At 53.4% G+C, this 24,408-nt stretch overlaps 8 protein-coding genes across 8 annotated transcripts; 4 read left to right on the top strand and 4 right to left on the bottom strand.

The window, feature by feature from the left end:
- The first annotated feature begins 177 nt into the window (after positions 1-177).
- Positions 178-4,548, top strand: CAOG_05051 (archipelago beta form). Its single transcript, XM_004346686.2, has 6 exons — positions 178-209; positions 1,103-1,831; positions 1,959-2,117; positions 2,227-2,611; positions 2,768-2,998; positions 3,148-4,548. The coding sequence occupies exons 2-6, from the start codon at positions 1,179-1,181 to the stop codon at positions 4,207-4,209; spliced, it is 2,490 nt and encodes an 829-aa protein (XP_004346736.2). The 5' UTR covers positions 178-209; positions 1,103-1,178; the 3' UTR covers positions 4,210-4,548.
- CAOG_05050 (hypothetical protein) lies at positions 4,514-9,150 on the bottom strand. The gene is made up of 6 exons (XM_004346685.2): positions 8,179-9,150; positions 7,411-8,050; positions 5,489-7,276; positions 5,154-5,379; positions 4,882-5,045; positions 4,514-4,762 (listed from the first exon to the last, which is right to left on the bottom strand). Exons 1-6 carry the CDS (start codon positions 9,079-9,081, stop codon positions 4,593-4,595), a joined length of 3,891 nt encoding a protein of 1,296 aa, XP_004346735.2. The 5' UTR covers positions 9,082-9,150; the 3' UTR covers positions 4,514-4,592.
- Positions 9,151-9,456: 306 nt separating this feature from the next.
- Positions 9,457-10,874, top strand: CAOG_05049 (hypothetical protein). The gene is made up of 3 exons (XM_004346684.2): positions 9,457-9,588; positions 9,840-10,137; positions 10,418-10,874. The coding sequence occupies exons 1-3, from the start codon at positions 9,503-9,505 to the stop codon at positions 10,745-10,747; spliced, it is 714 nt and encodes a 237-aa protein (XP_004346734.2). The 5' UTR covers positions 9,457-9,502; the 3' UTR covers positions 10,748-10,874.
- Positions 10,786-12,257, bottom strand: CAOG_05048 (hypothetical protein). Its single transcript, XM_004346683.2, has 4 exons — positions 12,072-12,257; positions 11,880-11,943; positions 11,643-11,747; positions 10,786-11,539 (listed from the first exon to the last, which is right to left on the bottom strand). Exons 1-4 carry the CDS (start codon positions 12,239-12,241, stop codon positions 10,901-10,903), a joined length of 978 nt encoding a protein of 325 aa, XP_004346733.1. The 5' UTR covers positions 12,242-12,257; the 3' UTR covers positions 10,786-10,900.
- Positions 12,258-12,524: 267 nt separating this feature from the next.
- CAOG_05047 (nucleic acid-binding protein) lies at positions 12,525-13,749 on the bottom strand (the record flags this gene model as incomplete). Its single annotated transcript, XM_004346682.1, has 2 exons — positions 12,525-13,615; positions 13,743-13,749. The coding sequence occupies 2 exons, from the start codon at positions 13,747-13,749 to the stop codon at positions 12,525-12,527; spliced, it is 1,098 nt and encodes a 365-aa protein (XP_004346732.1).
- Positions 13,750-14,181: 432 nt separating this feature from the next.
- On the top strand, positions 14,182-16,116 carry CAOG_05046 (peroxisome biogenesis factor 13). Its single transcript, XM_004346681.2, has 3 exons — positions 14,182-14,653; positions 14,739-15,043; positions 15,125-16,116. The coding sequence occupies exons 1-3, from the start codon at positions 14,272-14,274 to the stop codon at positions 16,001-16,003; spliced, it is 1,566 nt and encodes a 521-aa protein (XP_004346731.2). The 5' UTR covers positions 14,182-14,271; the 3' UTR covers positions 16,004-16,116.
- Positions 16,022-20,702, bottom strand: CAOG_05045 (strumpellin). The gene is made up of 4 exons (XM_004346680.2): positions 20,468-20,702; positions 16,720-19,669; positions 16,459-16,615; positions 16,022-16,348 (listed from the first exon to the last, which is right to left on the bottom strand). Exons 1-4 carry the CDS (start codon positions 20,687-20,689, stop codon positions 16,210-16,212), a joined length of 3,468 nt encoding a protein of 1,155 aa, XP_004346730.1. The 5' UTR covers positions 20,690-20,702; the 3' UTR covers positions 16,022-16,209.
- Positions 20,703-21,131: 429 nt separating this feature from the next.
- On the top strand, positions 21,132-24,301 carry CAOG_05044 (histone deacetylase 2). Its single transcript, XM_004346679.2, has 10 exons — positions 21,132-21,212; positions 21,648-21,760; positions 21,868-21,988; positions 22,118-22,192; positions 22,319-22,457; positions 22,563-22,797; positions 22,913-23,271; positions 23,394-23,518; positions 23,616-23,904; positions 24,005-24,301. Exons 1-10 carry the CDS (start codon positions 21,167-21,169, stop codon positions 24,159-24,161), a joined length of 1,659 nt encoding a protein of 552 aa, XP_004346729.1. The 5' UTR covers positions 21,132-21,166; the 3' UTR covers positions 24,162-24,301.
- The last annotated feature ends 107 nt before the right edge of the window (positions 24,302-24,408 follow it).

Here is a 24,408-nt window from a genome sequence, read left to right as displayed (position 1 = left end):
AGTGCTTTCACAGCCAAATGCCAATTGGAAGCTTGGGGTTTGTCTTTATCACTCCGGATGCTCAGCATTGGTTTGGTGGCAGTTTGATCTCCAGCAGCAGCAAAGCGATGATGAGAATTGAGGGGAAATCAGACCAGATCAACACCCAGCAGAACCAAATCCAAAAAAAAAAGAAAAAAAAAAAGCGAGCAGTCTTTTTTTCATTCTGAGTGAGTTTTTCCATTGCGATTTCAGCTTGAAGCTCAACGCAGCCCCGCTGAGCAGCCTCGCTCCCTGACTTTGTGCTTCGTTGATGCTGTTCTACTCTTCACCCCTTGCTCATCCCCCACCCCGCAACCCCTCTCGACGCCTCTATCGCTGGTCCAGCTTGCAATGTTCCTCCTTAGCCTTGTTGTTTGTCACCATTTTTTTTTTTTTTTTTTTTTTTTTTTTTTTTTTGCTGGCAGTGGCTTTTTTTTTTTTGCTTGGCGTTGGTCTCGGCTGCGGGACGGGGCAGCGAGGTTGCGCTTTTGTCGGACGCAGGTGTTATGGTGTGTGTCAACCCGAGCGACCTGCCGCCGGCTCTGCAGCACGGGACAACCGAGATGGAGGGCAAACTATGCTTTTTTTTTTTTCCCTTTCTTCCTTTGTCACTGTCGTGTCCTCTCGACCTTCTCGCCTCTCCCCTGACACCGCGAGCACCTTCCGACAAGTGAAGAATGCTCTCTCAGAGGAAGTGCGGCGGGGCGCAGCTCCCCCTCCCGTGTCTGTCTCACTCACACAGGAACGAGGAGGAACATATCGGAAGAAGAAGAAGGCCCAGCTAAAAAAACTCATCTTAAAAAAAAAAAAGAAAAAAAAAAAAGAAAAAAAAAAAAGCTATGTTTTAAGTCTTCAACCAAAAGAAAGCAAGAAGAAGAAGAAGAAAAAAAGTCTCCGTTCTTTCTCTGTCACGACAAGTCTGTGAATGCATTTCAGTCCTCAAACATAGGAGTGGTGACGTGTAAGGAAGAGGAAGAAGAAGCAGAAGCGATCAGACATCACGCCCCAGTTTAGCAGCTGTCTGGATTACTTTTTGGGTGTTTGGCTGTGTGTTCTCACCGTTTTTTTTTTTTTGTTGCAGGACACACATACAAAAGCCCCTCTCCTTCAAATAGCACAAAAACAAAAACCTCTACAAGTTGCCACTGTGAATCAGAATGAGCCAGAAATGGACGTTGTGGCCAGGCAAGCCAGATGCCAAAGCACTTGAGGTGCTGCCAAATCAGCGCGCACCCCAGGAGACGAGCATCTTTGCGACCAAACGCGAGAAGCCGCTGTGGAACATGAGACCGGACTTGAAGGCGGACAACCAAGGGGCCCACTGGACCGAGTCTCAGGTCATGAAGCTGGACGACAACCAGCACATGCACCAGCCACCATCGGCGTCGGCCTCATTCATTGAAGCCGTCTCTGGCGCCGGCCGCTCTGGTGCATCGTCTGCAGATGTTCTCAGCTCGCCCATTGGCACACACGCGCGCGTCGACAGGCAGCACTTCCGCCCAGAGTCGGCGAGCATTCCCGCGACTCCCCTCGATAGCGAGACGGTGAGAATTCTCGCACAGTACCACTATCTGCCACACGTTGTCGCGACCCTCAGCCAGGACGCGCCAGACTCTCGCCGGTATCTTGATCACGCCTACCCTTTGCACCCCGCAGGCTCCACCGAGATGATTGTTCAAGATCTTGTTCCCGCCGCCGGTGGTAATAACGATGCACGGAGCTGGGTTGGCCAGTTCACCCAGTCCAGTCCGGCTCTGCAAGCGCAGCTGCTCGAGACCTTGCTGCGCTGCTGTTCCTTGTCTCAACTGCGGTACGTTCCCGTCCAACTGGTGTCTGGGACGATTTTGTTGTGTTTTTTGTTGGGGCTTTGGGATCTTCGACTCATATCGTTGCAATCAACCTCCGCGTCTCGTTTTTTGTCTCGTTTTGACATACAGCGTGGCAGAATCTCTCCTCGAGCCGCTCTTCCGAAGAGATTTCATTTCCTTGCTACCACACGAGCTTGCTCTGTCTATTCTTCAACACCTGGATGTCGATACCCTCATAACTGCCGCCCGCGTCTCGCGCTCATGGCGACGAGTGATTGATGACGATGCGTGAGTTTGTGTTGACGCTCAAAGTGTTGCGTGTCTGCGTCGTTGGTTTTGTTTCACGCACCTTCTCACCGTGCTTGTGCCTTCCCATTCCCTGCCTTGAATGTCGTAGAATGTGGCGACTCAAGTGCGATCAGCTGAAAATCGATGATTCCTTCTTCCTGCAGGCCGTGCCTCGCCCGGTGAACTTGCCTGACTTTCTGGCACCAAGGATTTCTTGGAAACGTCGATGCCTGCTTCGGCGCTGGTCAGACCGAAACTGGAAGTCTGCAAAGTTCAACGCTTGGGCCATGTACGGTCACGGCGAAGCCGTCATTACCTGTCTGTTGCTTCACGACACGCACATTATCAGCGGCGCCGACGACCGAACCGTGCGCATCTGGTGCGCAGTCTCCGGCAATCTTTTGCGCACTCTGCATGGTCACACTGGCGGCGTTTGGTGCTGTCAGGCTCGCGACGCTTTGATTGTTAGCGGTTCTACGGATCGGACTTTGAGGGTACGGGTTTTGATTTTTTTTTTTTTTTGGTTCGGGTGTTTGTTTGGTTTTCCCCGGTTGGACCGCGTTTGGCATGTTCTGCTTGTGGCCATTTTGTTTTTGTTCTGATGTTTCTTTCTGTTCGACTTGCTCTTTCCTGCACTTTTTCTTGTTCAGATTTGGAATATTCAGCAAGGGAAACTCGTCGGTGTTCTGGAAGGCCACAGCTCTACTGTGCGCTGCTTGTGCTTGACCGACAAGTACGTCGTGAGTGGTTCCCGCGACCAAACACTGCGCATTTGGAGCTTGCAAACTGTGCGTGTTCTGACCGGTCACACGATGGCTGTTCGCTGCGTCTGCGTTTCCGACGACCTCATCGTGTCTGGCTCGTATGATTTCACGTTGCGTGTGAGTCCCCTTTTCATGTTGTTGTTGTTTGGTTTTTATGTGCCTTCTTTCGCGTGTCATTTTCGTTTTTCGTTGGACTCACTTCGTTGACCACACACACAAAAAAAAAAATCACCTCGTTGACCACACAAACAAAAAAAACCACACAGGTCTGGGACTTTGCAACGGGATCATGCTTGCACGTCCTCACGGGTCACCTGCAAAACATTTACTCGCTTCAATTCGACGGCAACCTGATTGCAAGCGGCTCGCTGGACTCGTTCATCAAGATCTGGGATGCTCGCAGCGGCAAGAACATCTTCACGCTCGAAGGCCACCAGTCGCTGGTCGGCCAGATGCAGCTCCGCGGAAACATTCTCGTGTCTGGTAATGCGGATTTCATGCTCAAGGTCTGGGATGTCACGACGGGCAAATGCCTGCACACCCTTCGCGGTCACGACTCTGCCGTCACGTGCGTGCAATTCGACGACGAGAAAATCGTTTCGGGCTCGGATGATGGTCACATCAAAGTGTGGGATCTCAAAACGGGGCAGCTCCTGCACAACCTTGTCACGCTGGGCCCAGAAGCGGTTGTCTGGCGACTGCAGTTCAACGAAACACGGTTGGTGGCCGCCATCAAAGGCGGCTCATCCTTCCCCGTCACAACCACGCAGACCCATGCCCACCAGGGTGGCACGATGCAGTACACGGTGGTTGACCGGGATCTGAGTTTGCCAAACAATGCGCAGGTCGTTGGCTCCATCACGGCGAACGCGGACAATCCCGTCCAACGCGCCCAAGAAGAACGGTTGTTCGAGGCCATCACCGAGCTTGGCGGCACGCCCAACGCAAACGGTACACGCATATTGATGCTCAACTTTTTGGAGAAGGACGCCTGGAAGGTCGCCAGCTCAACCATTCCGCGTCACGACGAGAGCGTGCCGTGTGTTGTGCCTTGCACCCCACGCCGCTTCTTCACGATGATTACTCGCTTGCTCGACATGGACAACATTGTCTACACTGAGGGCCCGGCATATGTCTTGAACTGCACGCTGCCAGCCTTCCGCTATACCATCGAAGTTACCACTTCGTCCGACGTAAGATCTCTGTTGGCCAACTGCGGAATTACGCTGCGGTTTGTGCACGGCAACCGTTCCGAATTCCCGGCGTACGCACAAGCCATGCACGAGCTTATTTTGAGGAGTGCTCGAGAAATGATTCTTCTTCCATGATTGTTTTTGTTTTCTATGGGTTGCTTATTTTTCTGTATTTTTTTTCTGGATGACGCTTTTCCTCCTCCCCCCCCTTATCTTTACCACCTGATCAATGCCATTGCCCTCCTTACCCCCTTTTTTCGTTCCTTCCACGTAGTGCGTGTATTCAATTTCGCGCTTCACCTCACCTCATTTCCTCCCCATTCTCACTCACCCCTTACTCTCCCATCTGCAAAGCTATGTTTCTTTTTTTTTTGGTCGGAATTCCAGCGCCTGGCGTTCTGTAAACACACAATGTACAAACATCATTTTGAAGCATAAAATCAACTCAGATTGTATCATTACAATTTCGCGACATCAAAGTATCAAGGCAGGTTGTTGTGGTTGCTTTTTTTTTCTTATCAAGGGATTGGGGTGGCGCTAGCAGATAGTTCGGGGAAGAACTTGACGATGGTGATGTCAAGAACACTGAGAACGAGCTGCTTGGACAGTTGTGGGTTTTGGAGAAGCTCGAAAAAGTTTTCAGCGCAATTTCGCAAGTACTCGACTCCGACAATGTGATGAGCAATGGCTGTAGGCAGGAACAAACATCAAAGGTGGTGGGTCATCAAAAAAAAACCAAACGACACCCAAGAGTAAGTCACGAGTGCGAAAGAAACAAGCATCAAAGTCAAAGTCAAAGTCACTCACGAGGAAGAAACTTGAACATTTCGTCGTAAGCAATTTGCTTGTTTCGCGCGCGCTCTTCGTCGGTCACAACAGGGGCAGCGTCGAATGTTGCAGCGTACAAGAGCTGGAGCAAGTCGAGGGCGGAATTTTCTCTCAGCTGAAACTCAATGTTATCACGGAGCTTTCTGAAAAAGGATTGATCGAAAAGAGGGTCGGAGCGTGTCAACCGCAGCACAGTCGTTGGTGTGAGTTTACGTGGGGCTTCCAATGAGAACAAACTCACTCGAACATACCGTTCAATAAAGTCATCAAATGTGGCACCAGCCGCGAATTTTCCAAGCGCAAGAAGCAGCGGTAGACCCGGAGTCGAAGCGGGAGCACGCTCTGCCGGCGGAGACGCTGCAGCATTCCAACGCGAGCGTGGGACGTCTGCTGCATTTTCAAGGACGAATAGAGCCGTCTCCATTGGTCCGGAAATGGTAAGATTTTGAGTGCGATCGTTGCTCGCAGAGGTAACATCTACGCATACGACAAATGACCAATGTTAGTTCGACGACGACGACGACGACGCAATCCCTGCTTTTGTTGGGTGCTAAAAAGTTGATTTTTTTTTGTTGGTGGAACCGACCTTCATTCAATCGAGCGGCAGCGCGCTTCCGTTGAAACCGATGTTGCTGCCAGTCAAACAACGCCGCTGGGAGAGAAGGAACGAACGACTGGACGGCCCCTTCGAGCTCTCGAGCGCGATTTCCAGCCTCGCTAAACCATTGCATTGGCGCGCTGACGATACCCACAGAAATCTCCTTGATCTTTTGCGGAACCGCCTTCAGGACGCGACTGACATCGTGGTCGTTGAGATCATGAATCAGCTGCCGGAATGTTGGAGTCGGGGTGAAAAAGGCATGCAGCAACACGCTTTCGTGCAGGTTGACGTCTGCAATGAGTGCTTGGAGATACTTTTCGAGAGAGGCGCGACGCGTGTCGACAAAGTTTGCATCCATGTTGCCAAACGTCTTCTTCCCCGGGAGTTCGAGCTGGCCCTGATCGCCGTAGGAAGAGTTGCGGAGACACGTGTCGAGCGCGTCAAAGTCGCTGTACCGCCGGCTGACAATCCATGTCTCTTCATCGCGACCAGGCATGGACGCGTACTCGGCGATCGAGCTGGGATCCACGACTTGTTGAAGCGTGTTCATCGGAGCAGTCACTGCAATTCGGTAGAGGACGTACTTTTTCAGATTCTCGCGCTGCGTGGAAACGTTGCGAATGGCAATCCGCCAGCGTTTCATATCAATGCCCTGGCGCACAGGAGCAAGGTCGGAGGTTGGATGTGGTAGTGTTGGAGGCGTTGATCCCAGGGTGGCAGCGACAGGGGTGAGGGGTCGACTGGGTGAGTTTGACGGGTTGGACGTCTGGCGTGGTGGCATCTGCTGTTGCTGCACGGCACTTTCAACTCCGGCCAAGGAGACGGCAGACGTAGACCGGGAGTGTGACCTGGAATGCGCTCGAGATTCCACCGGCGATGCAGCCAGCGACACATCCTGCGAGTGAGCCGTTGACGCCAAGGCCGACGGGCCCACAGACGCAGAAGGCGAAAGATCGTCCGTAGTCGCCCCCTCAGTGGCGTCACGGAGAGGCGGTGATTGGGAAACAGCAAGGCTGTCTGTGCTCTCGACATTGCCAGCTTCTGAGAGCGGCGCGACTGGATCGGAAGCACTGGAAGACGTGCTCGATGTCCTCGCGTGCTCAAGGCGACGCGAGCTTCCAGCAATCGCGGAGGGAATGCCGCTGCTCAGTGCGTATGGCGACGAGCTCAATACAGTTGGTGTTCGTGGCAAGCTTCCATTATTATTGTTATTGTTATTGGAGCCTGACTTGGTGACGGGAATTGGAACGGCAGACGTTTGAAGCCCGACGCCATTCTTGGCCTTGAACGTTGCCATTTTGCTGGGTTTGGTGGCGGCATTAGTGTTGGAGTGTTGGCCTGTCGCGGCAGACATTGGCGGAGCCGCGCCACGGAGGGGAGCTCTTGAGGTTGGCGCTACAGCTTGCCGTGTCACTGGCCGGACGGCCTGGCTCTGTGTGGGTGTTTGCCCAGACAGGGCTTTGCTGTCATGGCAGAGAAACTTGAAATACATTTCACTACGCTGGAACAGTGGGCAGTACACTTCGGCGAGGAGCTTGTAGCAAGTGCTGTAGGTCGTCATAAAGCAAGTGGCATCGGGGAACCGCCGCCCAGACTCTTCTTGCCCGAAAATCAGGCGCTCGATACGCACGCGCTCTGCGTCTTCGACTGGCAGCGCGGAGATTCCGACGGGTTTTATGTACATTTTGAAAAGGTCTTTGGCCTGCGTGGCCAACGCCTCCTGCTGTTCGGGATCTGCACGCGTGGCCTGCACAGCCTGTTCATTGTAGTTTTCTGTAAAAAAACAAAACAAACAAAAAAAAAACAGGAAGCAAAAGCAGCCAGTTCGTACAACGTCAGATTGATGCCGAACGAAGCAGAAAGCAGGAAGAAGGCAAACAAAACCAACAACAACATCAGTGACGTACCAACCGACAAACAGAACTGCAAAATGTGCAAGGCTTGCTGAGTGCCCAGGAACTTCATAAATACAAACAAGAGCGGCGGTTGAGACAGAATGTCTGGCAGGGCGACGTGCAGCACAGAGGCGAGTGGGCTTCCACCACCATAGCCAGCCAATAGCACAGCCTGAGTGGGTGGCACAGTATGATAATCGGGGCGGCGAAGGCGCGTAATGGGACCATCCATGACAGGGCCGTCGAATGGCACGTACTCGCACAGTGCCTTGTACAGCATTCGATTGACAAAGTCCGTGTCGTAGATTGCAGGCAGGCTGGGCACAAGCACTTTCGCAGCAAACATTTCGCGCAACAAGTGCTGCGCAGACTGGCAGTCTGGTAAAGGAGCGGGCATGAGCAGGCTGGCCAAGCGGTCGGAAATCTTGCGCCAATACTCGAGCTCGAGCTCGGGGCTTTGCATGCAGATATGGCCGCCATTGGGGAGACGCTTTAGAGTTGCGCTGGCCATCTCCTGATCGGAAATGAAATGCGACCGCGTTGGGTTGGCGCGCTTTTGTTGCTTCAAGTCCTCCAGCGCGCACATGTACGCGTGCAGCAGTTCTGCGGCAACCTGGAGCATGTCTGTGCAAGCGACGGCCTCCCAATCGACCTACACACACGGATTGGTTCAGGCATGGTTGGAGGGCTGAGCAACAAGAGCAGATCACAACAAACAACAACCACGGCAAAACAGATGTCTTGCAAAATCGAACAAAAGCAAAACGAAAAGCAGCGTACCTTGCAACCACGATCTACCATGCCTAGTACCACAAACCGCAGTGTAGAGCGCAGCTCGTCGAGAAAGAGCGTGTCTGCGCTGATTGGGGTGAACCAGTAATCAACGTAATCGGCGAGCAGTTTGTCGAGGTAGAGTCGAACCGCGCGATCCAGGGTTTCTGGCACTTGAACAGCGCCAGTGAATGACGTTAGTCCAGACGAACCCGACTGCGCATACGCCATGGCTGGAAGTCCGCCGGGCGCACCAGCTAAAGATGCTGACGACTGCGCAGTGACGCCACCGTTCCGTTTGACGAGACGGTCTGCATGGTTGCACTTGTCCGACTGGCATACAGCACACACGGCGGCTGCAGCATTCGCTGTCGTCGCTGGCAGCAGCGGAGCCTGGGAACGAGACGACGGCCGGGCAATCGTGACCCAGCTCAAGAGCGACGGCAGCCTGCCATCCTGCGCGACTCTGACCAGTGCATATGCGCCTGCGACTGCGACGACGATGAGTGTGGATGGGTGGAGCAGGACTGAGCTGAACGCAGCCGCGGTCGCAATGGCCAGCACGACCAGCGACGTGGCTCCGACCAAGCGTCGCCTCGTGCCCGCAGCAACAACAGTGGCATTCGTAGCAGTATTGGTCTCAGGGTTGTCATCAGTGGTAGCCGCAGTGTGCTTGTACGCTTGAGCTGGTTCGGCTTGGCTGCGCTTGTGTGCCGCTGCCTCTTGTGCTTCTGCTTCTGCTTCTTGCTGGCTGTCCAACGCAGCCACCGGAGTGGTATCAGTATCATGGCAGTGAGCAGCATCCTCTTTATCATTCTGTGGGTGGTCGTGGTGGTCAGCAGTGTGGTCCACGTCGCTCTGGCTCTGGCTCTGGCGTTGGCTTTGGCTTTGGTCGACCTCGTCGTCGTCCATGTTTCTCAGAATCAAGCAGCAACAATAACAACAACGTTCATATAAACAAAAAGTGGACTGAGATTCACCATGAAAATCGATCAGGAGGAGGACTTTAAAACATCAACTACTGTACCGATGCAAAATTCACTGAGCGTTTCTCAGTTTCCTTGAGACCGGCTTTTGAATCTCTCTCTCTTTGTTGTTGCTCACTTTTTGCAAATCGCCACTAATTCACAGCTGTTCGAGTGATCAAGTACAAGCATTCACGGTTCAATAGGACCTGCCAAATGCAAAAAAAATCCTCCAAATTCTGAGCATTTCTGAAACGATTTTGCTCTCGTTCACTTTGGTACTGTATATGTACAGTAACTTGTCGAGCACACTCTTCTTGCATCTCACTTCTACGCTTATTCATTCCCCCCACTCGCAAGCGAATCCTATGCCGCGTACGATTTACATTGTGCGCCACGCAGAGCGCCTTGATCTCGTCGACGCAACGTGGATTCCGGCCGCAGCCAGGCCATGGTACACCCACCCCTACTTACAAACTCAAACTCACACTCAAACTCACCTGCATCTCAGAGTGGATCAGGGGCTCAGGGAGGTCATCATGAGTGGGGGTAGTACACGATCCTCTTGTCGGAGTTGCTCCAATTCGAGCCAGATTTTGACCTTTTGGCTGACCCTGAATGACAACCTCACACACATACACACATACACTCATGAGTCCTGAATGATTTGCATCTGGCTGACTTTGACGATGTTTGGATCGATAGGGATCCGCCGGTGAGCGAGCACGGGCTGCGGCAGGCCAGGCACACCGGGTCACGCCTCGCCAGATACCCCGTCGCCCGAGTGTTCACGTCGCCGTTCCTGCGATGCATGCAGACGGCTGCGGAGATTGTCGCGGGCATGGCTGGCGACGAGTCGCTGGCGTCGCAGGTCCTCGTCAACGTCGAGCACGGTCTCGCTGAATTCATGTGCAAGGCCTGGTTTGAGGCAAAGCCCGAGATGCTCAGCCTCGAAGACATGGTCGCGCAAGTCCCCACAATGAACCTCGAATACCAGTCACAGGTAACGAAAAAAATGCTGAAAAAGAGACAGAAATTGTTCGAAAACGCCTCAGATTCAAAGGGACGGGCAATCTCGCTCGATCAGTTGTGGAATTGTCCACATCGGATTGTCTCAGAAGGTGCTTTATGTGTCCCAATCTCACAAATGAGGCTTTTTGTTGGAGTTGGTGTGTTCGTTCGTCCGTCCGCTCGCTCCTTCGTTTCGTTCGTTTCGTTCGTTTTCGCTCGCTCGTTCATTCAACTTCACTCTGCTTGCCCTGCCTTGGCCTTGCAACCCTCAGATGTCATTCTTCTACCCGGAAACGATCGAGATGATGAGTCGACGCTACCAGCGGTGCATACGGAACATTGTGGCACTCCTCGGGCCGGACGAGCACTGCGTGATTGTCACGCACGGCTACGGCGTGCAGTTTATTGTGGAGGACTTGGATCCCAGCGCAGTGGTCATGGAGACGCCGTACTCTTGCATTTCGGTCGTGACGGAAAAGCCGAACGCCCCCGGCAAGTTTACCGCAAGGCTTGTAGCCGACGCATCCCACCTCGAGAAGGTCAATAGCAGCAGACATGCCCCATCCACCCACGAAGTTGCGAGCAAGCCAGTTCTTGCGTAGAGGGTTGGCGGCTGTCGTCACACTTTGTACATTGTTTTGTTTGGTAAAAGGTCCTTCCTTCAGATTGAACGGACAGGCCTTTGATTTTTGTTTGTTTAACGTTTGAAATACATTTGTCCAATTCAAATGCAGCAGGTGTACAAGCAAGCATTCTCAATGACTACGCGCGGCACGCCGTGCGAGATACCGTTGCCGCGCTTCTTCGATTTGCTCGGGTGTGTTCCGACGAGCAAAGCGCTTCTTGAGGTCTTCGATGGAAGAAAATTGGAGCTTTTGCGTGTCTTGGGGCGGAGGGTTGTACTGGGGCGGGCGCGATCGGCGAGGATTGGGCGGCTGCTGCTGAAAGTTGCCATCGCCGCGCTTTTGGCGAAGCGTTGACAGCGCGTTCTGGATCATGTCGTCCCCAGGTCGTTGTTCGCCCGGTTTTCGGCTTGCGTCTGTGGCATTTTTCGCTTGACTGTCCTCGCTTGGTCCCCCCATAGCCACGTTGCGAGAGAGCAAGTTGCCGTAAAAGCTGCCCAGATCGCGGCCGCGACTGGCATCCCGCTTCTCCTCGAGCTCAGCCTTGGCTCGCTCTTCGTCCTCGAGCTGCTTCATTTCAGCGAGCTTTTCCTTGTATGCGCTTGTCACAAACCGCTCCTTGTCGCCAAACTCTTTGGCGTCGTCGTCGGCCTGCTTTTGCAGTTTGCGCTCCTGGCGCAGATCGCTTTCCTTTTTCCGCTCGACCGCCTTGTTTAGCAGTGCGTGCACGTACTTTGGCTGCTGTGCTTGCTTTTGCGCTTGCGCAGCAATCTGGCTTGCGGCAAGAACAAAATTCAAAAAAGGGGGTTGATCCAGTTCAGTCGTTGAGTAACAAAATCAAACATGCTCCCGCTCGTCAAGCGACTGACTGTACCTGTGCCTTCTCTGTCTTCTTTGCAGCCTGGATATCATCGTACAGCTCATCGAAGCCATACACGGAGGGGTCTTCTTCGAGCACCATTGCCTGTTCCTTTGCGTTCTGAAGCCAGTGAACTCGACGCAGTGAGTGTTTAATGCTCCGTTTGTGTTCTACTTCCAATCACCCCCTTGTTTCGGGTTTTTTCTCTCAATCTCTGAGATTTTCTTTTTCTCAGACCAAAAAGGGCCTCACCTTCTTTGCCAATCGCTCTGCGTTCTGCGCGAGTTGTCTGTTCACGGCAGCGCGCCCGTCGTACCTGCAAAATCCACACACGCACACACACACACACACGAGCGAATGAATGAACACAACGATGAGAGTGAGTGAGGTCGAGTGTAGAGTGGATATGGGCCAATGCTTCAAGCCCACTCTTCGTCCACATACCCAGTCGCAGTCGCCGACTTGTTGCTGCTGCTGATATTGGCAGTAGCATTAGCATTAGCATCATCATCGTCGTCGTCGTCGCCAAAGACGTTCGCGGATCGAGTCGCTGCGACGGGTTGCTGTGCATTGGCGCCAGGCACGAACAAGCCAAACTTGCGCTCGCCACTCATGGATGAATGTGGAGATGATTAAAGTAGAGTGAATGAATAGATAGAAATGAAATGAAATAATGAAATAGAACGGATGGAACAAAATGGATGAGCAGATAGGAAATGGGGCAAGATTTCCGGTTTGCTGGATCACTACTGTACTGTCTGTCGTCGAGATGCATTCAAAGACATGTGGAAGAGCATGGAGAAGAGCCCATTGAGTGTATTACGTTGCTCAACAGAGTCCGAAACAAACCACAACATCAAAACCACACCGCTACAAAATGAAATCAAACGACTACTACTACTTGGGCAGACGCAGCTTGACCTCCTTCTCTTTGTCGACCTCAACGCGCTTCATTGAGCGAAGAACGCTGCGATAGGTCTTTTCCACATCGTCCATCGTCAGGCCAGTGAACGTGCCACGGACAGACACGCCCTCGCGCTTCCGCGGGTTGACATCGTCGGGGAATGTTGCGAGTGCCATGTCAATCACGATTCGCTTCAACTCCTTGCGCGGGCGAGTGTGCTCTTGCGAGTGAAGGAGAACACAGATGATGGCTCGTCGGAAGTCGTAGGCCAGTCCGTGAGGGAGAGGCACAGGGCGCTTGGAGGATGACGAGCTGCTTTTGGCGCGCACCTTGTCGAGCGCGGCGACGGTCGTCTTTGTGTCGCTCGCGTCCATCAGCAGTGCATTTGCCCTGGCGGCAATTCCAACATCGCTGGACGCTGCTGGAGTCTCCGTTGGCTCCTCCACGCGCGACTTTTTGCGCGAGTCGACTTCGCTCGACTTGCTCTGTGCCTTGCTGCTGCTGGTGGACTTCTTTTGACTGGTAGACTCGTCGTTGTCGTCAGAATCGCTGTCGTCAGAGTCTGCAGCTCGCTTCTTGGGCTTTTCTGCGGCCGCAGCAGCCTCCACGGCATCGTCGGATGATTCGACTTCGGTGTGCGATCGCTTTGAGGAGGCCTTGGTCTTGTCGGACGTTTCCTTTGGCTCGTTCTTTTGCTGCTTGGCAGCATCCTTGTCCTTTTTATCGCTCTTGGACTTCTTATCCTTGTTGTCGGCAGCGGCGGCTGGTTCTTGTTTCGAAGCGACCGGCTTCTTCTCCGCGGATTCTTGCTTCTTTGCGGCCTGTGATGGCACCGCCGCGGTGTCCATTGGTGCCACTGCATTGTTGGCAGTGTTTTCTGACTGCTGGGCCGACTTTGGGACTGTCGGGTTTGCCTTGGGGCCCTTGTAGAGCGACTTTTGGTGCTTTTCCTGCTCGCTAATGCACGAGACGTGCGACTGGAACTCGCCGTGACCAAACGAATTACCGCAATCGATGCACGAGAAGCTGTAGAACTGTCTGCAGCGGTACGAGTGCTGCTCTGCCTTGGGCTTCTTGACGACCTCTGAGCACGAATCGCAGTAGAACGAGACCATTTGTAATATGGACTGACTGCCTGAACACACACACAGACCAGTCCAGTTCAGTCAGTTTCGATTCAATATTAGCGCCAATGCTCGTTCCAATATGACTTTGCATGATGTGTCTTTGCAATGGGAGTAGTGGGGGTTGTTTGGGCTGGCTTGGTCCATGTGTGTTTGCAGTGCTCCACGAGGAGCGAACCCGCTCATCCACATCCACACTCCCCGTCCACATCCAACGCGCAATCGGCAAGCAGGGCATACGACTAACACGAGTGGGCAAAACAACAAAAGATCAAAGATCAAGTGCAGGTGCGAACGAGAACCGAGTGAGTGAGCTTGGAACAAACCTTATGGGGAAAAATAATAAGAAAATAAAAACTGAACTGCTCAGAAAACACAATAAACCAACAAAATAAAATAGAAGAAGGGGATTTGATGAAGTGAGTGACACTTGGATGGATGGATGGATGGATGGAGGAGGGACAATGGAGATGAGTGCATTGAACTGCAGAATGGAAGGAAACGACCCTCACTTCACTCATTCATTCACTCATTCATTCATTCACTCATTCATTCACTCTACTGACTCACTCATTCACTCACTCTCAATACATCTCCATTTGCTCAAACAAATTGAATGGCGCTTCCAAAGCCGTGGGAGCGCATGAACGGCAGCGACCTGCCCGGCTTCAACCCCAACAGCAGCAACACCAACACCACTGGCATGACTCGCTCCACATCCGCAGTCGGTGGTGGCATGGGCGGCATGGGCGGCGTCGGAGCGGACTGGCTGGGCGGAGGCGGGCTGCCGTCGGCTGCTTCCTCACTCCGGATACGACACGACCACCCCTCTGCTGCTGCTGCTGCTGCTGCTGCTGCTGCGACTAGTAATAGCAGCAATTCTGGTAATAGCAATGGCAGTGCAGTCGCCCCGCCGCTGCCCTCGCAGCCGCCATTCAGTGGCTCGGCCGCTTCGCTGGCAGCGTCCTCGTCCTCGTCCGCGCTCCAGCCAGCAGCAGGTGTGTTAAAATGGCGCAGGTGGATAAATGTTCATCGCATGTCCCGACTCCGAAAATCTCAATTCTGTTGCCCAACTGCTGGCAGGTGCTTACTCGTCGCGACCGTACGCAGCGGCGTCTCCGTACGCCCGTCGCTATGGCGCAGTGGGAGGACTCGGTGGCATGGGTGCATATGGGAGCAGCATGTACGGCTCGCAATACGGGAGCAGCTATGGCGGATATGGAGGCTATGGCGGCGGATATGGCTCGAGCTATGGCGGTTTTGGCGGCGGATATGGCTCGAGCTATGGTGGCTATGGCGGAGGCTATGGCATGGGTGGCATGGACGATGGCATGCATCCAAGCTCGCTGACCACTCGCGCCGAAGAGAGCAGTCGGACTGCATTTCAAGTAAGTTGGTTTGTGTTGCACAGAGCGCAATCATTTTTCACTGCAGGTTCACTAACGGCTCTGTTCAACAACCACAACCAGGCAATCGAAAACATTGTGCAGGCATTCGGATCCGTGTCCATGATGCTCGAATCCACATTCCATGCGACGTACAGCTCCTTCCGTGCGGTGCTCGGCGTTGCCGACCATTTTGCCCGACTCCGGCACCAGCTGGCCTCCATCTTTTCGGCCATCGCCGTCTTCCGCACAGTGCGGTATATTGTGTTGCGGCTGCTGCGGGCCATGGGCCTACGATCCCCGCGGATTGACGCGCAGCTGGCCAACATTTCAAGCGCCATGCGGCAGGAGCGGATGGCACGAGCGCCTTCCGTCGACGCAAACGGAAACCCCACGCCCGCGTCCCCCAAGAGCAAATCGTGGCCCATTTTCCTGTTTGTAGCGGTTGTGTTTGCCTTCCCCTGGGCCATCTGGCGCCTGCTCCGAGAGGAGGTGGCTGCCGCTCAAGGCGAGCAGCCGGCTTTGGGTCCAAATGATCCAGCCTCTTCTGCCACAACTGGCACACCGTTGCAGCAACAACAACAGCAGCAACAGCAGCAACCTCAGCAACCGGCGCGTGCTGCTCGCGCTCGGGCCCTGTACGACTTTATTTCTCGCGAAGAGTACGAATGCAGCTTTAGCGCTGGCGACGAGCTGACCGTCATGCTGCCACCAAACGGCAGTGGCTGGCTTCGCGCCCGTGTGGCCGGCCGCGATGGCTACGTGCCCGAGCAGTATGTGAAGGTTTCAGAGCCAAATACGCGACCGCCGCTGCCACCGCCACAGCACGCTGCCGCCTTGCCGCTTCCACTGGCAGCAGGCATTCCAAGCGGCGAATCGTCCTCCAATGCAGCCGGTGATCTCTCTGCCGCCTCTGCGGCGGCCTTTTGGGGCGACAGTGACGACCAATCTGGTTCATTTTAAGAAATTCCACTTTGTCAATGTGTTTACGTTTGTGTTTGTACTTGAAGAAAAAAAAATGACATCAGGAACCAACAATTATGACAGATACTATAGGACATTAAAACCAGATGGAAGAAAGAAAGAAAGAAAAAAAAAAAGAAGCAGGTCTGGAGAAAACAACGAATGAAAAGATACCGACACATGGAACAGTCAGGAGCATTCTGACCTTACTGCCGGAAATGATCAAAGACATATGAAGGAATGTGCGCCTCAACGCTCTTGCGCGAAATACCAGAGTACTTGCTGTATTCTTCGAGGAAGACGAGAACGTTAACGACCTCCGCTGGCAGCTCGACGACCTTGTCCCTGACACAATGAGAATGAATTCGAACATGATGGTCAGTCACAGCAAACAGCAACAAGAGCCCAGCAAAGACAACAAATGCAAAGACAACAAATCCAAACAATGCACGTACTTTGGTCCAAAGTTCAAATGGGCGCGCACAAACTGGCCGAGCAGGGCGAGGAACTTGGACGAATGCGAAGAGTGGAACTGCTTGAGCAGAGTAATGATGCCGACAGCGAACGGCGTGCCGTCCAAGGGATCGTTCTTGGTACGACTCATCAGAGCACCTGGAGCACAAAAAATGTAAGTGTGGCAAATCGAACCAACGCGACTACTTCCAATTTCAAGAAAAGTACAAAAAAAAAGTACAAAAAAAAACCAATCCCCTTACCGACGCTCTTGTTGTAGGAGAGCTTGGTGAGCTGGGCCAAGACAAACATGCAGTTGAGGAGCGGGAAATGGTCGAGCTTGGTCGAGGTCGTGTAAATCTTGGTGAAGGGGTCGCTGATGCCGGCCGACTCGAGATAGGCCGCCAGCTCAAACAGCAGCGGGTTGTCTTCGGCGGGGTACGGCTTGTTGGGGTCGCGGTAGTGCTCGTCAATGTCCATCTTGATGGAGGTGTTGAAAACGGTCAGGGTGCTGGCAAGCAGCTTGGAGTCGAGCTTGCAGGAGAACAGGAGCTCGTGAGCAATCTGGCGACGCAGAATCTGGAGCTGGCCAACGCGCATAATGACATCAACGTAGGCTGGGAAGAGCTTGGCCATCTTGGCAATGGCCGCGGCGTAGAGCTTTTGCGGTTGATCGGGCAGCTGGTGGGTGGGCTCCAGCGAGCGAGAAATCTCCTCGAGCAGACCCTTGAGGCCACGCTCCAGCTTGAGGTGCTTCCTGATGAGCGACGTGAAGACTTGGAGCTCGCGGACAATCATAAAGGAGAAGAGACGGTCGAGGCCAGTCAGACCGAACGTTCCGACGGCCTTCTGCAGGCGGCCAAACGACCGAATCGCAAAGACCTCCTTGAAAGTCTTGGTGTCGTACCAAGCGCTCATGGCCTCAATGTACGCAGTGGTGCGGGTGTCCGTGAGGCCGAGAATTTCGCGCGCGAGACGGCCGATAAAGTTGACAGACACGTCCTCGGGCGCGGGCGGGAAGCGCGGGATGGGAATGGCGGTCGACTGGTAGATGGACTGGAAGTCGTATACCTTGGTCTTGAGGAAGCTGTTGCACTCTTGCTCGACGTTGTAGTTGATGATGCGCGACACTTCCTCTTGCCAGATGCGCAGGCCGTAAATGTTAACATAGTCCTGGATGTACTCGAACGAGCGACGGAAGCCGTCCATGCGAAGCGCAAGCTGGTCGAGGCGGCCATCCAGCTCATTCTTGCCTCGTGGGAAGACGAGAACGCGGTCCATGGCCAGCGCAACCTGCTGAACAAGCTCCTTGCGAATGCCGTCCTCGAGCAGCTGCTTGGGATCAATCTTGATGATACCGACCAAGGTGGTCTTCATGGCAAGGATGCCCTCGGTGAAGACCGAGATGGCGTGCGTGAGGCGCGCCACCTCGTATCGCTCGTCCAAGTGGCAGAATTCTCGCATCTTGTCCTTGTCTAGCCGGGTTGGGAGCTCGGTCATGCTTTCCGTCTGGATGTGGATGATCTTTTCGAGGATGCGGAACATGGATTCCGGGATGATTTGCAAGACCTTGCGCACGTACGAGACGAGCTCGCCAGAGTAGTACTGGGAGACAGACACCAAGTCCGGGGACGCAGCTTGGTTGATGCGGATGAGGGGCCCGTCGAGCGCCGATGCCTGCTTGAGGAAGGTGGCACGGAGCTTGATGACGACGGACGGGTCGTGCTTGATGCTCTCCTGCATGAACGGCGTGAAGAGATCAATGATTTCCCACGCGTAGGAAATGTCGGCAATCAGCTCAATGTTGACGAGCACTTCCTCCTTGATGTTGATGGTGCGAATCATTTGGTGCAGGTAGGTGCGCGTCTCGGCGAGGAATTGCTTGATTTGCAGGGAGGTTTCGAGCTGGTGGAACTCTTGCACCTCCTCGAGAGCTTGGATGAGCTGGATGATCTTGCGGCCGGCAGAAGTCGAGTCCGAGTAGTCGAGCGAGTTGATCTGCTTGGCCATCTCGGTGAAGTACGCCTGGAGGTTTTCATTCTTTTCAATGCGCGTCAGGGGCTTGGTGCCGCTAAAGACGTCGGCCAGCTCGGTCATGCGCTCGGCGGCCTCTTTTTGACAGGCTTGCCACTTGGCTTGCTTGCGCTCCAGCAGCTCGGAGAAGAGCTGCTTGAGGACAAACTCAAACTGACTCGTGTTGAGCAGCAGCTGGAAGAGGTCGCGGTGGTTGAAGCCTGCCGCCAGGACGAGCTCGCGGATTTTGCGCGAGCGCGTCGAGCCCTCTGCGGCAGCCTCGTTTGTGTGCAGCATCAACCAGCGCAGGGTCACGTTGCAGTCGCGCATGCAGCTCATCAACTTTGGAATGTGGTCGAGCACATACTCTTCGACCAGAACACCCTCCGTCAGGAACGCGGCCACGTCCTTGTTGAGCTTGTTGACGCGCGAGACGTAGCGCTCTGCCAGGTGCTTGACGTTGCCAAGCTCGCCAGTGTTGTTGAGCGCGAGGCGAGCCGCCTTGTACGGCTCCCAGGCGTCCATCAAGTTGACAGGGACGCCCATGTAGATGGTGATAATCCAGTTGTCGGGAAAGTGCTTGTCGACAATTTCACGCATCTTGGCTTGCTGGTTTTGCAGAATGTCGGGGGCAAAGAACAGGATCACGTAGAGCATGGATGCCTGGGTCGCAAGCGCGGCCGAGCGTTGCTCGGGCAGCGGGTAGGCCGAAATCTGGTTGTACACGTCGTCGGTGCGCAGGCGGCCGAGCACCATGTCGATAAACTGCGGACTGATGGGCACGCGGGCAAAGTAGTCCTCGGGGTAGCCTGCAGGGCGCTTGGCCCAGCCGTCGCGGGGGTTGAAGCGCGTCGAGCGCAGCAGCTTGCACACATCGTCGACGTGCGCATCGCTCGTCTGGGCGCCGCGGTAGCGGTTGTACGACACAAGCAGGCGCTCGCGGACAGGACCCTCCAGGCGCATGTCCACAATCATGAGCATGACGCCGTACAGGAAGAGCGCCTCCGCCATCAGCTGCTTGCCGTCTGCGTTGAAAATGACCGTGTCCTGGGTCTGCTGGATGAAGATGCCCTCGTCCAAATCCTCCAAGTATCGCTTGAGGTCAATCACGTACTTGTAAATGCTCTCGAACGCGAGGTAGAATCGCGTGAGCAGTTCCATGTGGTTTTCGCGGAACTCCTCGTCGAGTTCGAGCAGGTCCTGTGTCGCGGCGACAATCACAAACGAATGAGTGAGAGAATGAGTGAGAGAATGAGTTTGAGATTTGACTTTATCGCCGTCACACTGGGGGTGACTTTAGCTTGCAACTTTTTCCCCATCCTAAATTCGAGCGACTCTTGTTGCAGTGCTGACTGTCTTCAGCACGCTGGTGGGGAGGAGGAGAAGAGTGAGAGCTGAGCGAAGGGTGATCGCTGCGCCCCCCTAACTTCAGCTCCACTCCCAGCCGCGCCCGTTCGTCCTGCATCTCAGTCGGCCTTCTTCTCTCATCCCATCGAATCGCCCAAAGTGATGACCCGCGCGCGCCGTTTCTCGAGCGTCGCAATTGTCGGTTGCATCGAAAAACCAAACGCCTTGTGACTTTTTTTTTTTTTTTTTTTTTTTTTTTTTTTTTGCTGGCTTTTGCATTATAGCATTGTCGATTTTTTTTTTTGTTTCTCCCCCATTCGATTTCGCTTCGTTCCGTTGGTCCCTTTGCAGTCCCTGTGCCGCGCAAGTGGGAGTTCATGAACTGTTGTCGTTGCACAGACCGCCTCCCGCCAATCGCTTCAGGACATTTGTCTTTGAAGCAAAATCCAAATAAAAAGCTTGAGATTTGGTCTTTTTTTTTTTTTTTTTTTTTTTTTTTTGTTTGCTTTTTCTCCCGCGTCACTGTGGCTTCTGCGCAATCCAATACAACTCACCCCCTCCCACTGTCCTTGTTGTGGTCATGGGTTGTCTGCGAAATCGATCGGTTGGGTCGAGGAAGGGGGGGGGAATTTGTGCTGCGCTCATCATTACGGGATTGGTTTCAATCTTGTTGTCGTAGAACTCGCTCGACTTGAAGTAGCTAAAGTCGAGGACAATGTCGGCGTAGCGCTCGCGGTCGGCGCGTGTCTCCATGCGGAAGACGCTGGGCACGAACGCAGACAGGCGCAGCAGCTCGGCAATGATGGCGTTGCCGCGCGACACGAGCCGCAGCAGCGTCTGTCCGCACAAGTTGTTCTCGGCCAGAAAGTCCATTGGGAAAAAAGAAAGAGATGACTGAGGCAAGGTTTCGCTTTTTTGGCTTCGACGATAAATCCAGAGTCAATGCGATGATCGCCGGGGAATTGAGGTGGGTCGGACAGGAGAGAGAGGGCGAGGGGAGGGGAAGGGGAAGGAAGAGGCGTGATGCAAGGTTCAGATTGAAACGCCTTCTTGTCGCTTGGTCATTGCGGCGCTTTGGTTTCACTTAGTCTAGGCATATCACTGGACAACCCACGCACAGACCAAAGCCGACCGAGTTCCGTTATTGCTACAGATGCAGCAGGTGAGAGTTTAGGACGTGACCTTGCAGTTTTTCAGCCGTTTCCTCCATTTCCTCCATTTCCAATCCCCTGCATCTCTTGTCTTGTCGAGTGCTTCCTTTTATTTGTATTTCGTTGGATGCGGTTTTTGTATTGTAAGGTTCTCAGATCAGTCATCCTTTTTTTTTTTTTTTTTCTTTTCCATTGGAGAATGGCTGCAACTCCTTCCCGCCGTCGCGTGTGCTACTTTTACGATGGTAAACGCACGGCTCTGCAGCAGAAACCCCGCTTCCCTCCGTCTTTCTTTGCGTTTTTTGGACTCGCCAGTCTCTCCTGTTGTCGGTCGCCACTCGATGAAGGCAGCGGGGAGAACGCCTTTGGACCTTTTGGCTTTGAGGAACGGAGATCTCTCTTTTTTTTTTTCTTTTTTTTTTTCTTTCACTTTTTGTTGTTTCGCGTTCCATCAACCATTCCCACACGTCCCGACTGGTCCGTCCGCTTCAACACGCCGCGTAGATCAGACAAACAAGCGAGACTGCACAACAGCATGAGTGGAAGGAGGGGGAAGGCGCTGCTTGTGGTGGGAAGCGAAAACCAGATCGATTCGCCCGCCATTCACTTTCACAACGCATTTGGTGACCTTTTTGCTGACTGCTGCTTCCTCTCTCTATCTCTCGATCTCTGTTGCACAGCTGACATCGGCAACTACTACTATGGCCAGGGACACCCGATGAAGCCGCATCGCGTTCGCATGACCCACAACCTGCTGCTCAACTATGGCCTCTACAAGAAGATGGACATTTACGTAAGGAGGGACCGTTCTTGGATGGCCCTCCCCACCTCCAGTTGCGTCGAGGTGTCGCATTTGGCTGACGGTGTGTGTGCGTGTGTGTGATTGGTGCCGAAATGCAGCGACCCCACAAGGCTTCGTTCGAAGAAATGACAAAGTTCCACTCGGACGAGTACATTCACTTCCTCAAGAGCATCAACCACGAGACCAGTTCGAGCGACCACACTCGACAGATGCAGCGATGTAAGGTTTATTGGTTCTTTCTCTTTTGCGCGATCAGGTTTTCTTTTGTTTTGTTTTTGTTTGGCTTTTTTTTTTTAGCAGTTGCTCACCTCCCGTTCTGTTTTGCCGCCATTTCACCAATCGACGCAGTCAACGTCGGAGAGGATTGCCCAGTTTTTGAGGGCGTGTTTGAGTATAGCCAGCTGAGCGCCGGTGGCTCGATTGGTATGCGAGTCGCGTTGTTGTCATCCATGAACTCGCCGTGCTGGACCCCCTCTCTGAACGTTGGACACCTCACTTGCTTTCCCTTTTTGCTTCCCTGCTGCTCCATTCTTTTTGTTACTCACACAGGCGGCGCTGTCAAGCTGAACAAGGGCGATACCGATATCGCCATCAACTGGGGCGGCGGTTTGCATCACGCAAAAAAGTCGGAAGCATCGGGCTTCTGCTATGTCAACGACATTGTTCTTTCTATTCTTGAGCTGCTCAAGTAAGACGCGCCATTATGTCGATGAAGTTGGATGCTTTTGGTGGAGGATTTTTTTCTTCTTTTTTTTTTCGGTTCTCACTTTCGCTTGCCTTGTCCGACAAACAGGCGTCATCAGCGTGTGCTGTACATTGACATTGACGTCCACCATGGTGATGGTGTGGAGGAGGCCTTCTACACGACAGACCGTGTCATGACCGTCTCATTCCACAAGTACGGAGAATTTTTCCCGGGCACTGGCGATTTGCGCGACATTGGCGCCGGACGAGGCAAGCACTATGCGCTCAACTTTCCGCTTCGTGACGGTATCGACGATTTCTCGTATCAGAACGTTTTCCAGCCGGTAAGTCTTCGCAGGTTTTTATTTTTATTATTTTTTTTTTGTTTTGTTTTTTTGGGAGCGTTTGAACGCAAAGTCTCATCCGACCCGCTTTCGCAAAAAAACCCTCGCCGAACAGATTATTCGCCACGTGATGGAGTGGTACCAACCAGGCGCTGTGGTGCTTCAGTGCGGCGCCGACTCGCTTGCTGGCGATCGTCTCGGTTGCTTCAACTTGTCACTGCTCGGTCACGCAGAGTGCGTCGAGTTTGTGCGGAGCTTTAACGTACCAACGCTGCTTCTTGGTGGCGGTGGCTACACTATTCGAAATGTGGCGCGTTGCTGGACCTACGAGACCGCCGTCGCGATTGGCACTGGCATTGCCACCGCGCTCCCCTTCAACGACTATTTTGAGTACTATTCGCCTGATTTCAAGCTGGAAGTCACTCCCAGCAACATGGAAAATCTGAACACTCCCGAGTATCTCGAAACCATCAAGTAGGGCGACGAATGCGGCGGGGGGGGGGGCAAATTGTAGATTGTGCGTCGAGCTATGGAGCATGCCATGCTCACTGTTGTTGCTGTTGTTGTTGTTGTTTTGAAATCTTGCCCAATCACAGAAACGCGCTGATCGAGAGCTTGCGACATGTGCAGTTTGCCCCCGGTGTGCAAATGCAAGAGCTTCGACCAGTGTACGACGAGGACGAAGATTCAGACCAAGAAGATCCCGACGAGCGTCTGCCCTGTAGGTTTATTCACCACTGTTTTTTGCTCCGCCTTACAATGTCAGACGACTGACTCATTCTTGCTTTGCGTTATTTTTTTCTTCCCTTTGTATCCAGCCCGCGTTTCCGACAAGCACGTCTCGTACGACGACGGAATGTCCGACTCGGAAGACGAGGGAGACGACCGACGGAATCGCCAGTCTTACAAGAAGCGTGAAAAGGACGACTCTCATGCCAGCCGACGCATGTCGCTGATGACCCCGAGCAAAGGCGGCGATTCCGGCGAGCCGCGTCGCGTTGACGCTCGTGGCGCTGTGGACGAGGCGGAAATCGAAGCAGCCAGCGAAAACTACAAAGCCAGCCGACCAGCCGATGCTGGGCGTGTGTCTCAAAAAGAGTTTGCTGGGTAAGGGTTGCCAACCATTTTTGAAACAAAGCGAAAACGATCGTTGTGCCGCAGCAGAATCTCACGCGTGCTTGTTTTTTTTTCTTTTTCATTGGAGTAGAGACACAACCGCAGCTGAAGCCCAGAGTCAGGACGGAGGACACAAGCGCAAGGCCTCGGAGATGGCAACAAGCGAAGACGAGGATGAAGGCGCAGATGGCGACGACGAAGCGCCTGCTGAAGACTCTGCCAAAGAGGCAATGAACACGAGTGCATAAATGCGCTTTTGTTGCTTTGTATTTTGGATGTTTGCGTGCTGTTAATTTGCGCTTGGTCTAGCTGTTGTTTTGGTTGGTCATTTGTAAACACTATTTCATGTTATGTTTGTCAGTTCAACCAAGCTGAAGTTGTACGCCCATCACGCGAATGATTCGAAAAAAAAATGTATTAAAAGAGCGACAGGTCGCGAAAAAAAAAAACCAACAAAGAACCGTGGTTTTTTTTTTCTTCCGCAGCGAATTGCAG

Source organism: Capsaspora owczarzaki (genome assembly GCF_000151315.2).
Source record: "Capsaspora owczarzaki ATCC 30864 unplaced genomic scaffold supercont2.8, whole genome shotgun sequence".
In the NCBI taxonomy this organism is placed as follows: domain Eukaryota; class Filasterea; order Ministeriida; family Capsasporidae; genus Capsaspora; species Capsaspora owczarzaki.
The sequence above is the reverse complement of the archived record's forward strand: the minus strand, read 5'-3'. Positions and strand labels throughout refer to the sequence as shown.

Bases quoted from the DNA above. Each gene is read 5' to 3' on its own strand.
- CAOG_05048 (XM_004346683.2), bottom strand. From the start codon at position 12,241: ATGAGTGGCGAGCGCAAGTTTGGCTTGTTCGTGCCTGGCGCCAATGCA. The intron at 11,748-11,879 runs GTGAGGCCCTTT...CACTGGCTTCAG, and splicing joins CAGAGCGATTGGCAAAGAAG to AACGCAAAGGAACAGGCAAT. The intron at 11,540-11,642 runs GTACAGTCAGTC...GCCGCAAGCCAG, and splicing joins AGAAGACAGAGAAGGCACAG to ATTGCTGCGCAAGCGCAAAA.
- CAOG_05049 (XM_004346684.2), top strand. From the start codon at position 9,503: ATGCCGCGTACGATTTACATTGTGCGCCACGCAGAGCGCCTTGATCTC. The intron at 9,589-9,839 runs GTACACCCACCC...TTGGATCGATAG, and splicing joins CCGGCCGCAGCCAGGCCATG to GGATCCGCCGGTGAGCGAGC. The intron at 10,138-10,417 runs GTAACGAAAAAA...TGCAACCCTCAG, and splicing joins ACCTCGAATACCAGTCACAG to ATGTCATTCTTCTACCCGGA.
- CAOG_05044 (XM_004346679.2), top strand. From the start codon at position 21,167: ATGGCTGCAACTCCTTCCCGCCGTCGCGTGTGCTACTTTTACGATG. The intron at 21,761-21,867 runs GTAAGGAGGGAC...GCCGAAATGCAG, and splicing joins ACAAGAAGATGGACATTTAC to CGACCCCACAAGGCTTCGTT. The intron at 22,798-22,912 runs GTAAGTCTTCGC...CTCGCCGAACAG, and splicing joins ATCAGAACGTTTTCCAGCCG to ATTATTCGCCACGTGATGGA.
- CAOG_05046 (XM_004346681.2), top strand. From the start codon at position 14,272: ATGGCGCTTCCAAAGCCGTGGGAGCGCATGAACGGCAGCGACCTGCCC. The intron at 14,654-14,738 runs GTGTGTTAAAAT...AACTGCTGGCAG, and splicing joins CGCGCTCCAGCCAGCAGCAG to GTGCTTACTCGTCGCGACCG. The intron at 15,044-15,124 runs GTAAGTTGGTTT...AACCACAACCAG, and splicing joins GCAGTCGGACTGCATTTCAA to GCAATCGAAAACATTGTGCA.
- CAOG_05045 (XM_004346680.2), bottom strand. From the start codon at position 20,689: ATGGACTTTCTGGCCGAGAACAACTTGTGCGGACAGACGCTGCTGCGG. The intron at 19,670-20,467 runs GTAATGATGAGC...GCCGCGACACAG, and splicing joins ACAAGATTGAAACCAATCCC to GACCTGCTCGAACTCGACGA. The intron at 16,349-16,458 runs GTACGTGCATTG...TCATTGTGTCAG, and splicing joins CATTTGAACTTTGGACCAAA to GGACAAGGTCGTCGAGCTGC.
- CAOG_05050 (XM_004346685.2), bottom strand. From the start codon at position 9,081: ATGGACGACGACGAGGTCGACCAAAGCCAAAGCCAACGCCAGAGCCAG. The intron at 7,277-7,410 runs GTACGTCACTGA...GTTTTTTTACAG, and splicing joins GCAGTTCTGTTTGTCGGTTG to AAAACTACAATGAACAGGCT. The intron at 4,763-4,881 runs GTGAGTGACTTT...TCCTGCCTACAG, and splicing joins AATGTTCAAGTTTCTTCCTC to CCATTGCTCATCACATTGTC.
- CAOG_05051 (XM_004346686.2), top strand. From the start codon at position 1,179: ATGAGCCAGAAATGGACGTTGTGGCCAGGCAAGCCAGATGCCAAAGCA. The intron at 2,612-2,767 runs GTACGGGTTTTG...TTTCTTGTTCAG, and splicing joins CTACGGATCGGACTTTGAGG to ATTTGGAATATTCAGCAAGG. The intron at 2,999-3,147 runs GTGAGTCCCCTT...AAAACCACACAG, and splicing joins CGTATGATTTCACGTTGCGT to GTCTGGGACTTTGCAACGGG.